The sequence below is a fragment of the Rhodnius prolixus genome, unplaced genomic scaffold (genome assembly GCF_049639745.1).
Source record: "Rhodnius prolixus isolate KJV_2025 unplaced genomic scaffold, Rpr scaffold_12, whole genome shotgun sequence".
In the NCBI taxonomy this organism is placed as follows: Eukaryota; Metazoa; Arthropoda; class Insecta; order Hemiptera; family Reduviidae; genus Rhodnius; species Rhodnius prolixus.
Window position 1 is genome coordinate 15,417,821 of NW_027411635.1, and position 17,097 is coordinate 15,434,917.

General features: G+C 35.4%; 1 protein-coding gene across 3 annotated transcripts in view; it reads right to left on the reverse strand.

Annotated features, from left to right (window-relative positions):
* Positions 1–17,097, reverse strand: part of NfI (Nuclear factor I) — a 218,254-nt gene that overhangs the window by 136,399 nt on the left and 64,758 nt on the right. For all 3 annotated transcript variants that reach the window (XM_074143669.1, XM_074143668.1, XM_074143667.1), the window contains exon 2: positions 2,674–2,829. In XM_074143669.1, the coding sequence (XP_073999770.1) occupies positions 2,674–2,829 (156 nt within the window). The remainder of the gene's footprint in view (positions 1–2,673; positions 2,830–17,097) is intronic.

Here is a 17,097-nt window from a genome sequence, read left to right on the forward strand (position 1 = left end):
TGCGAGTTCTTAGATTTCCACTTCCTAGTGGCTACTTATAGCTCACTGTCCGGTGATGGACAGTGTAGCGTACAACGTGTTCACTGAACAAAGCTCTGGGCGCTAATAACCTCAGATACATGCGCGCCTTAAATTAAAAATAATGATAATATTGTATTAATAATTTGATAAGTAAAGGATTGCGACAAGATGATCCTGGATTTGAATCCAGCTACCGATCTACAGATTTTCACTTCCAAGAAGCTTCTTACAGCTAACGATCTGGTTATACACAGTTTTGTCTTTAGATGGCAGTGCATTGAAAAAGTGTAACGGGAGCCGATAACCTTAGATGTTGCCACAACTTGAAAGCAAATTAAAAAAAAAATTATGATAAAATTTTCATCAAATATTTTTTGGTTTTGCTGTTTTTTGTTAAAACATTTAACACTTTATTTCAGGCCACGTAATGTCATGAACACTTCATTTCAGGCCACGTAATGTCATGAACACTTCATTTCAGGACACGTAATGTCATGAACACTTCATTTCAGGCCACGTAATGTCATGAACACTTCATTTCAGGCCACGTAATGTCATGAACACTTCATTTGGCCAGCTAAAGTAAAAAAAAAAACTGTGGTTTATGTAAACCGTTTATTATTATTAAGGGTCACAAAAGAGATATAGAATTGCTGACGGCCATTTCAATCTGGTACACACCGGAAAACTAACTTGTTCTATGACTATTAACAATCGAACCAATTAAATCCTATTTAAAATAGGAAAAACAGATGAAAATGTATCATTGATTTCAGAACTCTGACTTACTGTTGTGGTCAAGTGTAGGAACATACAGTCGTTTAGCAGGGCCCTGGCATCCTTCCAGAATAGGGAGGCCTTTTAGGAGTTGCCCTATTACTGGCGCGGAGAATCGCCTTACAGAATCCTTCCTCATCTAGTCTGCCTCAAGTAAGAAAATAATACTTGTCCAATAAATTATTTATTAAATAATATACAACTTAACCCACATTATTCTTCCATCTTATAGAGCAGTTAAACATGCTTAGGATTTCCCTCTATGGACAAATATTATCTTACTTATCAATTAACAAAAACAAATGAAACATTCTACTGGAAACACGAAACCCAAAACGATTCCAGAGATTATAACTTACACATTTTTTTGAACGCCAAATCTGTATTTAATACGAGTATGTTAACAAAACACGATAATGTAAACCCCATTGTGAAGGGGACCCAATGTCGCCAACATTATTTAATATTGTCTTAGAGACGATTATGAGAAGGCTATCAGTCAATCTAGGCGGGAATTTGTACTCTAAGATGGTACAGGATGGTTAGCCTATGCTGATGACGTGGGTTTTTTTATTGGCAAGCTCTTAAGCAGAGCTAAAGGCGATATTCTTGGAAATGGAGGCATCGGCCAAAGAGTTTGGTTTTTTGAAGGTTAACTGCCAGGAAACCAAATATATATGGTTGTGACAAGGAAGAGAAGGATATTTCGGAACCTACGGTTGGGGGGAATATACCTTTAAAGGCGTAAGAGATTTCACGATTAAACAGAAGACATTGCTGAACGAATGGCTGCTGGAAATGGTTGTTTATGGGCTCTTCAACCGGTGTTTAGAAGTAAAAATGTGCCAAGAGCAGCGAGAATAAGGCTTCTCAAGACAGTGCTGAGACAGTGCTGGCACAGAAACGTGGGTTTTGACACGAGCAGACGAGCAAGGAGAATATTTGGATCTGTGAGGGAAGAGGAAGGCTTCAGAATCAGAACGGAACCTTGAAGTGGCTGAACTGTTTGGAGAGTCTGATATTGTGACTCTTTCATAAAAGCAGGAAATTGCACCAAAGAGAGCAATGTACAGGCATCCTGGTGGGAGAAGGCCCCGAGGCAGACCAAGACTGAGTTGGCTGAGAGGAACGTGGAGGACGATGTGAAGCCTTCATGGGCTGTGATGGCCAGGGATTAAGTAAGTATACCCCATTGTGATGCAACATCATGCAAAAATTTTATTTTAGCAAGTTGACTGAAATACAAGAACTTACTAGTTCATAAGGAACAGTTTTTGGAAATGACTTGTAAATTACCCAACAAGTATCTATAAAGAAACATTACGAATAGAAACATTTCTGCTTTTTAATCAATTCTTTATGTTTATAAAAGAAAATGAGAGCATTAAATTCATTGTTACTATCTTCGATTTCAGTGCTGAAGAAATAGTCATCCTAGAAACAAAAGTTCAGCAGAGAAAGTAAGATAACTTAGTGTATGAATACTTTTTTTGACCACTGTATCTTAAACGATTTTTGGTAATTATTCATAAGCATTAAGATATTCATTATTATTATTAATCTAATGTAATCAGTTTTCGACAGAGGATGAAGATTCCAAGTGTTTGTTGTATCAATTCTCTGATTAATCCGCAAAGAAAGCATGAGAAGACTTAAGCTATGACTAAATAAAGGTATTAGACCCCTAAACAGAATAAACAAGGCGATTAGAGAAGATTTCTATATCGATATCTTAAAATATCAAGGATTAAAAGTGTAGGTGTTTAGTTTTAAGCTCAGACGCTATACCATATATTAAAAAAAACATTCTATAACGAATAATTATCTAGTAAAATTGTATCTGGTAAATTAGAGCGAGAGAATAATAATACTTACCATCAGTTCTTCCTTACATCGCCTTTCTTCCTCAAGAGACATGCGTTTCTCGTGTTTTTTGAAATATTTCCTCTTCGCTGCCTGCAGGTTGAACCAAGTATATGAGAATGATTTTACGTGCGGCAGAAGGGCCTCAATGAATGGGTGAAATTCATCCTGTAACAATTGTAATAATAATAATAATATTACTAAAACAATAAATTATTATTCATCATGCACTCACTACTCGCTAAACAGGGTGTTCATTTTAAGACGGCTCAAATGCATTTCATGTTTAAACGGTTGATCTGAGCGAAAAATGGTAGAGGAAAAATTTTGTTGCCAGTCACCTCTAGTTTCAGAATATGTGACTTGATTTTAGATTTCTGCCCGCATACGAGGCTGACGCGCGACCAAAAGTGAGGGTACACAGTTGACTCCTACTTTCATATACAATTGTTTTAAAGAGTATAAAAAGTTATGAAAGAAACCGGAAAACCGCAATTCGATATCTTCAAAATTAAAGGTGCTAGGCCATTTCAAAATCTGGTATTTATTAATCATATTTCAATTTTTTAACTTGTTATCAAAGAGAAAGAAGAGCACGCGATTGGTCATTTTTATGTATTTTTTCATCCCCTTTCTACTGAAAATATTGCCAAGGCAGTAAAGCTAGTATTTTTCTTAATATCAGGGAAATAAATCGTTTTCCGAGTGATTTTTTTAAGAACCGTTTAAGCATGAAATGCATTTGAGCCGTCTTAAAATGAACACCCTGTATATGCTGTGTTAATAATTTACCATAATAATTTAGAGAAATATAATGGTAGTTAAACCAACGAAGCAAAATCATTGAGTAGAAGTTATGGTTTTACGCTTGAATTTTAAGCCCATTTTTTTAAATACAAACTTGTATTTAGACCAGTACGATGAATTAATCTTGTTGTTTTCAATGTCAATCTTTAAATTTCGAGTTAAAACAAAAAAATACGCGTAAATTTAGTTTTTACAATAGGTTTTTACACAGAACCAAACTTGTGAAACTAACCTATAACAATAACATTGGTGAACACAAAAAGTGAATATTAATATCTGTAGTTTACTTGTGTCGTGAAGTGTTTTTTTAAAAGAATATACACCTACCGAATTACCGGTTAAAGTTAACATAACTATAATGCAAGTTAATTCCCTAAACCATTTTTACTGCACGGGGTTATATTCCCGGATTTTATTCACAGGATTGAATAAAAAAATATAGCTGGTTAGGTTACCTGTAGAAGAGACATTTCTTTCGCCAGAGTTATACTTTCAACACAGGTGAGATAAATAACACAAATTTTTAGTGGTGTTTACAATACACACTTAGTGACAGATGTCAATAAAGTAGAGAGAATGATATTGTTAAATGGACTGATACGAGTTCTCAGGGAGTTCAGGCTGGCCAAGAAAGTGGTGGACGAAATTAAAGAAAAACTACAGTTTGAATTTAAAGTAAAATAAGCAGGTAAAAATATTTTTCTTCGATATATATCTGTTGTTAAAAGTGAATAGAATAGAGATAATGGTATTAATAATGGAACCCTTTTTGACTTACCAATGCTAGACTTTCCAAAAAAAAGTGTATTGCTTTCTCTGGTAATTATTAGCTTTATATATTAGTCTTGCACTATTGTCTTCAAAATTTACTCTCCTCCAACCACCAGATGAGCATCCTTCAATTTTTAGGAAAAAATGTGAAAGTGGTGCCTCTGACTTGAGGTGCTGGTAATATGGTACACCTTACTGCAAGTAGCCCTAGAGTGGTTTTAGGCACAATGAATATTAATTGCAGCTTTTTTTAAAGCCCCATTTTATATTCTTTTACTTTTGTTTCCCCAGAAATATAAATGATTTGCTTGTAATGCTTGCAATATGGAACCCCATGAAAGTTTTCTACTGCGAGTGATTCACAAATGAAAGTCGCTGCAATACATCCCTTTTCAACTAATATATAGTGCGTATAACTACCAATATTTTGATAACAAAACAACAAATAACAGTTTAAACTTGCCTTCTTAAAGTTTTCAAGTATCGACAAAAACAAAATTGAAAATGTTTGAAAATGAACATACAGTAGCAACTGAACCAACTACCTGCTTTGCACACTACCTCTAACTAGCTACAGTTTGAGCCGGATACTGTTAACACAAGATCACTCGCTGCCAAAATATTATTGGGTTCCATAATACCAGCAGGGTTCCACATTACCACCATTTCCTCAAATTTGTTTTCCAGTTAATTTATGATAGTCTTGCAGTACTGTATAATAGTATAATCATTATCTCAGTTTTACTTTTATTTTTATTTTATATTTTCTTATTTAATTTTAATTTTATAAATATAAATTGCAAACAAGGCAAACGCCCTTTCAAAAACCAAACCATCATACTAATAAACAACATCTGCGAGTGCTTTGTGAATGAAGTTTCTCGAAGCCAAAAAGAAAACGTCATAATAGAGGATAATCATGCCATTTGATCAAGATACCAAGGTTCATATAGTAACACCATTCCATTTTATATAAATGAAGAAATAATTTCAGCTGTGAAGGAAGACAGTTTTATGGAGTCTGGTCGAAGAGATATCCCCCACAAGGTAGGAGAATAAAAAAAATATGAGAAGGGTGGAACAGTAAACAGCCCGTACAGAAGGAGGTGGCCAGTTAGAGCTCTGTTATTGTGACAAAAGACTGTGGCCGGCTTCTGTTAAATGGCTTGTAACAAAACTCGCTCTTTCAAATCTAATTCAATTACAAACATGCTTGCATAATTCATCGCTGAATCTTCCTTTTGCTCGCCTATTATTTCTTTGTCACTGGAGGGTTAAGCGTTGCGACTGAATTAGGCATAACTACTTTAAAAAGACATTGCAAACGACAGGTAAAATCTTTCAGTAATAAAACTTGTGAAGATGCTGAAAAAAAATTGCTGCAGCACAACCTGAACTCGTGTAATAAACGTGAATGGTTATAATTTCAGCTGTGAGATATTGTGACAGCAGATTTGAATTCATTTTAATTATTTCATTGTATACCGTTCTAGACATCGCAAAAACTGTAAAATATTTTGAACACAATTGCACGACTAGCTGACGAATTTCGTTCAAAACATTACTAAGTATTCGATACTTCAAAAGCTTCAATAGTCAACATTTTTATCTCTAACTTTCCTTCCAAAATCAAATTAAAAATCGATTTGGTGAAAATACATTAAAACCAGTGATGGCACCCTAAATTTTTAGGTACCAGTTCCATAAAGTCGAAGTGATATTTAGGAGAACCTATTCTTTATTTTTTAAGAGCTAAAACAAATCACTTACCTAGCCTCAATTTGCATTAAAAATACCATTTTTTGTCACTACTGTGTACACTGCTGCAACACAGATTACGGCGTGGTTGCAATTTTGTACGGCTCCCGGACTTGGGCAGTTCTTCAGTCGCAACACTGCAGGATATGGCGCACGATTCGAAAACTGAAGACAGAGTAATTCATTAAATAAAAGGTTTTTAATAACCGTTTCCCTAAGGTTTCATAATTTTAAAAAACGGTTCACGCGAACCGGTAGGATGTCACCACTAATAAAAACTCAAGGCCTCAATGTGAGATAAATTTTGCACTGTTTCCAAAGAATCGATAATGATTGACGTCAGCAAGTCTGAGGATTGGACGCCAAATTTCTGTGTGAATTTGGTAGTAAACTTAAACATAGTTCCTCGAGTACTGATTCACAATACCAGAATTTATTCCTTGCGCAACTTCGAGGATGTGAATAAATTTTTTGTGAATTCTCTTCTTCTTCTGAGTGAGGTTTTTCGGTTGATTCGGTTTATTTATCTCAAATCAACTCTAACAGCGAAACCGCTGGCCCATCTGCATCAACACAGTGGAATGTCATCGTGAGAAACATCTTTTTCCGCTAGCTCTTTTCGACTGCCCCCAAACATGGGCTCAGATTATTGTTCTCTTCTGCGAAAGAGAGTCACAAAATCCTCCCTAACACTCTTGGTTTCAGTATTTGACCTCTCTGAACTGGTAAACATCTTACAAGGAACATTTGCTAAAAAGCATTCTGAAGAAGAGGCATCCTTACAATTCTCATCCTGTAGTCCTCTTTAAAAAACCCCTCTAACTTCTGGAGTATGATTAAACATTGCCTAGAACATAGCAACACCCCCACAAAGGACAGATGATTGAGCCTTTGAATGCTGTGAGAGAGCGTCCCAGTAGCATATAAGAGGAAGATAGCTGGAATTACCGATACCACTTTAGTTTAAAGCTTCCAGATCTGCCAAGGAAATGAATTGGCAATTAAAATAGCGACGCACTTTGAAAAAAGTAATAAAAGAGTGTTCTGTCTTATCCAGTCGACCCCTCTTCTCAAAATGTACTTTATTATTGCCAGTAAAAAATGGCATAATTGGAATACTAGTATAACAGTATTTGAAAGGAACTAAAAACAAGAAGAATAAGATATAAATCTATAAAAAAGAAACAATTTATAGAGGGCAGAGCTTTAAATAAAAGTGTACGAGTCCAGAAGTTGGGTCTATTGTGCGGAGCAGTGCTACGAGAGACTGCAAGGGAATCGTAGAGCAAAAATAGAAACAACTAGGATGAGATAGACGGATGTTTAACTGCATTTCAGACATGTTTAAACCATTGCCGCATAGATTCGTACTTCCTTCTCCCCTCCATTCCACAGTATAAATGAGTATATATTTAATTGCACATAAGGGAAGGTTCAATAATAATAATAAAAAATTCAAAGACATTTGTTAGGAGAAATTTTATTGGCATAAAATTAGAGTGTTAAACCTCGGCTATACGAGGTCTGTAAATTAAGTAATGAGACTGATTTTTTTAAAAAAATTTATTAAAAAGAATTACAATTCTATATTGTCACCTCCAAAATAACTTCCTTCTGAAGCCACACAGCGCTGGAGACGTTTCAACTGGGACAGTCGAAAACATTAAAACGGCTGTAACCGACCAGCTGAAGGCTATTCCAGTATCAGAGTTCGAGCACTGCTATGAGGAGTGGAAGAAACGTCTCCAGCGCTGTGTGACTTCAGAAGGAAGTTATTTTGGAGGTGACAATATAGAATTATAATTCTTTTTGAATAAAAAATTTTTAAAAAAATCAGTCTCATTAATTAATTTACAGACCTCGTACAACCTGTCCAGATAAAATAATGTTAGGCTACTAGATTAAAATTTTACTAAAATTCAATTAGTTGGTCAGAATTTGGTAATTAGTTTGTTAATTATTGGGAACAAAAGAAAGTTGTACGAGTTCCCGTAAAAATTTAAACTTATAGAAAAGTTAAGCTATTTGTTTTCGGGCGCAGTTGTAAACCCTGTGCCGTGTTTGCTTACCCTCGTTTCCTATGGCCCCAGTACGTTCAGAGATTTATGAGAGACTGGAACAAAACTCTGACATCAGAGTAAGAATGAAAAAACAACATGCAACTACCTAGACTGGTCCCCGTGAATCCCCTACAAACTCCCTATCCACACGTTCAGAATAAAAAAAAAATCAAGGGAATGGCCCCAGTGGACTAGATGCCAGTTTGTACTCCCAAGCTATGTTAGTTTCACGAGTCCAAGCTGAGGTTTTCCCATTTCATTGAATGTACCTTTGTGTGTATGTGTATGAGTTTAGGGTTTAATTAAAACATTCACTTGGTGTAGTAGAACAATAGAGGCGGTTAGTGGGTAGCGTAACCATTTGAGGGAAAAGCTGCTTGTACTTAGACCGACGACATATCACCGGTTCCCCTTCTTGTAGTCTCGCCCATTCCAAATTAACACAATACTCATCTTACAGCTACTGATCCCTTCATTTTTATTCTATAAAGTTCCCGCGAATTAGTGCCAAGTGATCAACAAAAACCAATCGTATTTTGGACAATCAATACTCTTAAAGAAAACACTTGTTTTATTGAGAGTCTTTCTCAAGTTTGATGGGTACGTAGGCCCCCCCAAAAATAAAGTAATTACTATTTTTTCAGATGGAATGTACGTCCAACTACCTAATTAAGTGTTGTAGACGGAGGCGACAAACATACGAGGGTCGTTTGAAAAGTCCGTGCAAAGTCAGAGAGATAGCACTACTGGCGCGTATCGAGGTTATGTTTAGTTAGTAGCATCTCTTGGAAGAACACACACCAAGTTTCAGCCAGATCGGTCTATTTCTTTGTGTTTGGCATTCGTTTGAATCGAGGAAGTCGAGTGATTTTCAAAAAATGGACGAAAAAGAATTTCCTGTGTTGATTAAACACTACTTTATGAAAGGCAAAACGCCTCAGGAGACTAAAGAGAAGCTTGATAAACATTATGGTGACTCTGCACCTTCGATTAGAACAGTTTATAAGTGGTTTCAAAATTTTCGGAGTGGCCATATGGGCACAAGTGACGCTGAACGTTCTGGACGCCCTGTTGAGGTTACTACTCCAGAAATCATTGATAAAATCCATGATATGGTGATGGATGACAGAAGAGTGAAGGTGCGTGAGATTGCTAGTGCTGTGGGCATCTCGAATGAACGGGTACATAATATTTTGCATCAACATTTGGACATGACAAAGCTATCCGCAAGATGAGTGCCGCGATTGCTCACGCTTGACCAAAAACGAAATCGTGTAAAGTGTTGCAAGGACGGTTTGTAGCTGTTCCAGAAGAATCCGCAGGACTTTAAGCGTCGTTTCGTCACTGTGGATGAAACATGGATACATCACTACACTCCTGAGACCAAAGAACAATCTAAACAATGGGTTACCAAGGGGGAATCTGCGCCAAAAAAGGCGAAGACCGTTCCTTCGGCCGGAAAGATTATGGCGACTGTCTTTTGGGATTCGCAAGGAATAATCCTCATCGACTATCTGGAAAAGGATAAAACTATTACAGGTGCATATTATTCATCGTTATTGGACCGTTTGAAAACCGAGCTGCAAGAAAAACGCCCACGATTGGCCCACAAAAAAGTCCTTTTCCATCACGACAACGCACCAGCCCACACCTCAGCAGTTGTGGTCGCAAAATTAATGGAAATAGGGTTCCAACTCGTTTCACATCCCCCCTATTCTTCAGACTTGGCTCCCTCGGACTACTATTTGTTCCCCAATATGAAGAAATGGCTGGCGGGAAAAAGATTTTATTCAAACGAGGAGGTGATTGCAGAAACGAATGGCTATTTTTCAGACTTGGACAAATCCTATTATTCGGAAGGGATCAACAAACTAGAGTAGCGTTGGACGAAGTGTATAAGCCTAAAAGGAGACTATGTTGAAAAATAAAAAAGGTTTACCCCAAAAAATTAAGTAGTTTTTATTTTTGCACGGACTTTTCAAACGACCCTCGTACTTTACTGTATACAGTCGAGCCTCCCATAAAGGAGACTCTCACTAGCGACCACCTCCATTTACGGACAGTTTTTTGGATTTCCCCGTTTTACCCCTATACACTTTCTATATAAAAGAACCTCCGTCTAACGGTCACTCTACATAGCGACCGCGGACATTGATTTTGGGGAACGGATTAAATGTTTCACCTCCCACCAACGACCACCTTATTCTTAAAAGTTCGTTTGATGCGGTGATCAAAAAGAATTATCCCCTCTCAAGTTTTTGTTTTTTTCTGGTTTTTCCTAAAGTTTCCTAGCTCATACATCTGGTACCCATTTTAATCATTTTTCAATATAACTTTGGACGAACAATATTATTTTTTCCGATATGTCTCTCAAACGAAAGTGGTTAACTCTAGAAGAGAAAATAAATGTGTTGAAAGATTTTGCAAAAACCAAATCGAGCCATCGTCAACTTGCCGAAAAGTTTGTTCTATTTTTCTAATAATAGATGATAGTATGAAGATAATTTTGCCATAAATTATTATTGTTAACATAATGTGATGATTATTATAAAAATTGTTATAAAAATTATTAATTAAGTCAATAATATGTAGTTTTTTGATAAATGTTTTGGATAATTAAGAAAAACTTGATGCATATCATATAGCTAAATAATTATGCAATTATGCACGTTTTTAAATCTATTAATAATAAACAATTTTTAAATAGATGTTTGGAAAAAAAACCCATATTTTTTCATTATGAAACTTGCCTACCTCCTTCTAACGACCACCTCCAAACAGCGGCCACTTTGCTTTCCCCCGCCAGTGTCCGTTATTGAGAGGTTCGACTGTAGTTCTCATGTAGGCGCCACTGTAGCCGAGAGGTTAGAGGTAAGAGGCTTACAAAGCTAAGATGTATTGTGGTATTGGGTTTAAATTCCCGGTCTAGGCCTTGGATTAAATTTAAATGGTAAACATTAGAAATTTTGTAGTCAATTTTGTTAGTAGTTTCCGTCCATGACACCAATTTGGTAGTTGGACGTAAAGCTCGTCTAAAAAAATAGGCTTTACTTATTTTTTACTAACTCCGTAGGGGGAAGTGGACCAGCTACTTCTTCAGACTTGGCGTCTCTGCGGGTGTCACAGCCTAGCAAGATGAAAATGAGCAACATAGACTGTTACACCCCCAATACACAGTACACATAGGGCATCATAGTCATCTGTACAAGAAGGGGCTTATTTGTTCGAATGGTTGCGTTATGAAACCTTTGGATCTTTGAGACCAAAGGAGATAGTAGCGCAAAAAGAACTAGTAGGGAAAGTTTCTCAACCTCTTTCATCTGCTAGATCCAAAGGGGATGGCACAATAAGTCTCTTTTGGCTGCGGTGCCATGGGGCAGAGGTTGCACTCCGATAATCTAATCTAATCTATTTTTACTAAAAAGTTCTCATATTAAACATTAAATAAAATCCAAGCTTTAGACCGGGAATCGAACCGAGGACTACTAGCTTTGCGGGCCTCGTCTCTAACCGCTCGGCTACCATTTTTTGCCTTTTAAGAGGCATTAACATTACCCCTCGGTTTAATTTATAAATATTACAAAATAATAAAGCCCTGCGTCTGTTTTTACCAGAATTTTATCTGTAAATATTTACCATTTTTAGTTAAATGCTGAACTAATAAAGGTAGAAGTTTTGCACACTGACTGTAGGCAATCAGAGCAATATGATAAAGTGGATAACCCGGATTCTCCAATACTGGCAGCAAGCCAACAGTGTAGAGGTTTGTCCCAGGGCCTATGTTAGCAAACAGTTCAGCGAGTACAACAATTCAAACTTAAGGGAGATGATATGTTAGTAAGGAAACTAAAAGAGAAGTGAACAAGCCACAAAAAGGGGATGCGGACAAACGGTTGCTTGTAGTTAACAAGGTTAGCGGAGGTTTAGGTGCAATGTAACCTTCCTTTCTGTCGAGGGCGGATAGAAGTATTGCTCGCCCATTCAACTGTCGCTATCTACTTGGGTCTTTAGCCACAAGCAAGTAAACACTTCTCATTCAAATATTTTCATTAATTTAAAATGGTAAACACCTAAATCGAGTTCTTACAGAAGAGAGGACAGATCGTATTTAGGGTTCTCTGTACTTAGTACATAATTAGTTGTTACAGGATTGTACCTCATTTGCGTGCCATATCACAGCCACTGCAGTAGGCGAAAATTTGGCAGGCAGTTTTTGAGACTTAAACCCAACAAAATTCAAATCATAACTAGATGATCGCGCTCAGATTTGTTACCGATAATCTCTCAGGAAAAAGTCTTGGGACCTTTTTCAATTTTTTAACAAAACGTAAATTTGCGCTGGTATTACAAGTTACGAGGGTACCTTGATTATAGTAGTCAACAACTCGGTCTATGTTGGGTTTAACATTGATCCCAAAAGAAACTATAGCAAATTTAAAATTATAATGTAAGTCGGTCACATAATAAGTCCTTTAAGTCTCTCTCATTCTGTTCGAACTGTGTTTTTTGTTCGGTGTAAGTTTTAAGAAACTTCATTTTTTACAAAATACTTAAATAGGATGAAAAAATAACTGGACTCATGGACAGTCCATGAGCAGGCAAGACAAAAGACACACCAACTTTTAATGATGTAAAATATTACATTGTCAATTAGCCCTGAAGATGACCTAGTCCCTAGGCAGAAAGCTCGGCATAAGAAAAATATATCATGACTGAAACTAGCAGTTATTTTTTCATCCTATTGAAACAATGAATCAGTCACCAAAAATAATGTACAGTAAAATACTTAAACGTATCAGCACATGTACTCATTCGTGCCTTCTTCAATGGCTCTGTTGCAGCTCTAAGATGTACTACACGAGAATACCTTCCATTTATTGACAATTGGATCAATTGACTGCAATGGCAGCCTGTTGAATTTTTTAAGTTTTCTATTAATGTCTAAAATTAAAAGAGTTAGGTCTTTGAATTTTCTTTTAGTATCGTTTCTAACAAAATTTCTTCATTTTTGTGGCTTCTATTGTACAACATTCTAGGATTGTTGGTGTTGAAATTAAGGCTAAGTGGTTAGCATGAAGTGCTAAAGGCTGTGTTTTTAGTTCTGTTATTCTTGGTATATCATATAGTTTCAGTTTTGTTTGTTATTTAAACGCTTCGAAGCCTTTCCAATGAATGTGGCTATTGTTAAACATCGTTAGGAACGTTTTATAGTTCTATTCTTGTCGTGAATATGTACACAGTATAAAGTAACAATGATTCTATTGAAATGAATATGTATAATAAAACGAAATTTACAAAAATTATTTACCTAGTTTAGAAAGTAATACTTTTTTACATTACAGGGTTGGTGTGTCTTCTGTCTTGTCTGTTCATGGACTGAGTGCGATTGGTCTGTGTGTGATATGTGTTAGGTTGTGTGGAAGTCAGTGTTGCCAATTGTAAAGTATTTTGTAGTAAGTTTGCGTATATGTTGTTTAAATAGTTCGTGTCTGTTTTGAAATTTAAACTGTTTTCTGTCTTAGATATGTATATCATTTCATTGTTAACAAACTGTAAATATGTTCCACAGCCCTGAAGATCGAAACCTCGGCAAAATACATATTATTCGACTGAAATGGCAATTATTTTCTCATCCTATTGAAACTATGAATCAGTCACCAAAAAGAATGAACAGTAAAAAGTAAGTTTAAACCAATTCGAGGGGGAAAAAATCACAAAAAGACAACTGCAAATATTGTACTAAGTTAAATCTTTTGAAAGAATGATTTAACCTAGTTGTGTAGATATTGAGTAGGATCCTTGATGAAGATATCAAAAAAAAGAAAAAGCATTCAGTAAAAAATGTATTTTATATCTTAAGATGGATTCACAATTTAAGAAGTGAATAGAAAAGTAGGTTATTACATAGCATGGGCTGTCAGAAAAAAATAGCGGATGGCAATTTGTTCCAACTCCAGAAATGAAATAGTGGAATCCGTCCTAGAAACGATTATTAACTACAGAGGAAGAAGAAGGAGATTTTTTTTTGTAGTCAAAAAAGAGTTAGTGAGTGAAAAGGATATGATCTGATATTCATCAACAAAGAGAACGATGGCAATAAACAAATCACAGAAAATGCGAAAGATTCTAAAACTGAAATATGATATAATAATTCACATTGATCGATTTTATTAAAACAAAAACACAATTTTTCAAAAAAATATTTATTTAACAAGTGTGAAAAGTGGTACTTTTCCTCACGCGAGGCAGGGTTTGCACGCACGAGCGAGCGAAGCGAGGCGAGTGCAAGTGCAAATTACCGAGTGTGAGGAAAATACTTTACACTCGAGTTAAATATTATATTTTTTCTGCAACCATTAGATTTATTAACTAAAAAAATTAAAAATTTCATTTTTACAGTCTACAAAAAGTAATTTATTTATTATAAACATTTATTGTTATATTACAATTATTTACATTACTTACGTATTTACATTACTTATTACATTTTCTGCTGTTTCTTTTATTGATGGAGGAGTGTTTTCTAAACAGGAATCACTAGAATCCATTTTAAATTTCCATAAGGTAACACTATAACCTTTTTAACTGTTATAATTAAAAATATCTAATTATTTATTAAAATATTATTTTTATTTCTATATTCCTTTCAATTTTTATTTTATTTTTTAATATTCGTTTTTTAATTATTTAAATAAAATAAATTTAAATAAGCTTATTAGAGTTTTACAGAAAATATTTATGTTAATAAAAAACTTCTTATATCAAGGAAGCACAATAAAGTTTTTCCACTCACTAGTGCGGAAAGTGACACTAATGGGAATTTTTCCCCACTAATGTGGGAAGTTGGGCATTACACAGCTGATTTTAATTGAGTAATGAGAACTTCCCTACATGGTTGCAGAAAAAAAAAATTAGAAGCCCTTAGAAACTGTACTCCTTGTGATGTAACATATTTGATACCACAAATGCAATACTACCTCTTGGTGAACGCAAGAGAATAAAAATCAAAATGGATTAGCTAATTGGACTAATTACTAATTGGTGTGGAGAAACTAAACAGGAGATCGCATTAGAGAATATAGTTCTTGCAAAGGAGGACGTGTAAATTGCTGGACTCTGCATTGCGGCATAGACTAACCTCTTAGCACACGACTAAAAACAAACTAATCTCTTGATTTGACCATCAGTGGAGTAAAATAGCAAAAATCCAAATCCTAAATTAATTAAAATTGGATCAGCTTTGACACTTTGATATGTTTATAAACTGAAGAGACGAATTTAGAAATGATTGCTTATAAAAAAAATAACAAATTAATTAATCGTTAATAGCAAGTATTTTAACTAAAGAATTTAAGAATTTGGTTTTTTGTGACCATTTTGAGAACCTCTAAAGACGAAAAATGGTTCTTAAAAATTGTTCTGTGATTATATATCCACCTTAATTCAAAAAAGAAAAATCTCAGCAACTTCAAATGTATCCCATCGAGAATAAGGTTTGGTAAAAATCCAAATTTCGTTTAAAAAAATTCAAAATTTGAATTATTTGAACAGATTTTACTTAATAAATAACAGAAAACTATTTAAAGCTCAATATTTAATACATGAGAGAAGTAGTGTTATCATTTTTGTTACCTTTTTAATTTAATCAATGAAGAAGGATTTCTCTGTTTCAACCAGTTTTCATTGTTCTTATTTGATTATACTTAATATTTTCAATACCTTTAAAAGGTTCCACAGCAATTTCGCTGAATTGTTACTTATGTAAACGAGTATATCTAATCATTTATTTGTACATTAAGAGCAATAAATGGTTTATTATTATTATTATTATTTTTTTTTATGATTTAAGGCGCGTCAACATCTAAGGTTATTGGCACCCGGAGCTTTTTTCAGTGCACTGCAGGCCTCCGGACAGTGTTCTCTTATTACAGATAACACTGTCCATCACCGGACAGAGAACTGTAAGAAGCTCCTAGGAAGAGAAAATCTAAGGGTCAGCAGCTGGATTCGAACCCGGGACCTCCGCGTGGGAGTCCAGTACGCTAACCGCAGAGCTAATCCCTTCCCAATATATTACTATTATTATTATTACTATTATTATTATTATTATTATTATTATATTTTTTTTTTTTTAATGATTTAAGGCGCTTAAACATCTAAGGTTATTGGCGCCCGAAGCTTTTTTCAGTGCACTGCCGGCCTCCGGACAGTGTTCTCTTATTACAGATAACACTGTCCATCACCGGACAGTGAGCTGTAAGAAGCTCCTAGGAAGAGAAAATCTAAGGGTCAGCAGCTGGATTCGAACCCGGGACCTCCGCGTGGGAGTCCAGTACGCTAACCGCAGAGCTAATCCCTTCCCAATATATTACTATTATTATTATTACTATTATTATTATTATTATTATTATTATATTTTTTTTTTTTTAATGATTTAAGGCGCTTAAACATCTAAGGTTATTGGCGCCCGAAGCTTTTTTCAGCGCACTGCCGACCTCCGGACAGTGTTCTCTTATTACAGATAACACTGTCCATCACCGGACAGTGAGCTGTAAGAAGCTCCTAGGAAGAGAAAATCTAAGGGTCAGCAGCTGGATTCGAACCCGGGACCTCCGCGTGGGAGTCCAGTACGCTAACCGCAGAGCTAATCCCTTCCCAATATATTACTATTATTATTATTACTATTATTATTATTATTATTATTATTATTATTATATTTTTTTTTTTTTAATGATTTAAGGCGCTTAAACATCTAAGGTTATTGGCGCCCGAAGCTTTTTTCAGTGCACTGCCGGCCTCCGGACAGTGTTCTCTTATTACAGACAACACTGTCCATCACCGGACAGTGAACTGTAAGAAGCTCCTAGGAAGAGAAAATCTAAGGGTCAGCAGCTGGATTCGAACCCGGGACCTCCGCGTGGGAGTCCAGTACGCTAACCGCAGAGCTAATCCCTTCCCAATATATTACTATTATTATTATTATTATTATTATTTTTTTTTTTTTTTTTTAATGATTTAAGGCGCTTAAACATCTAAGGTT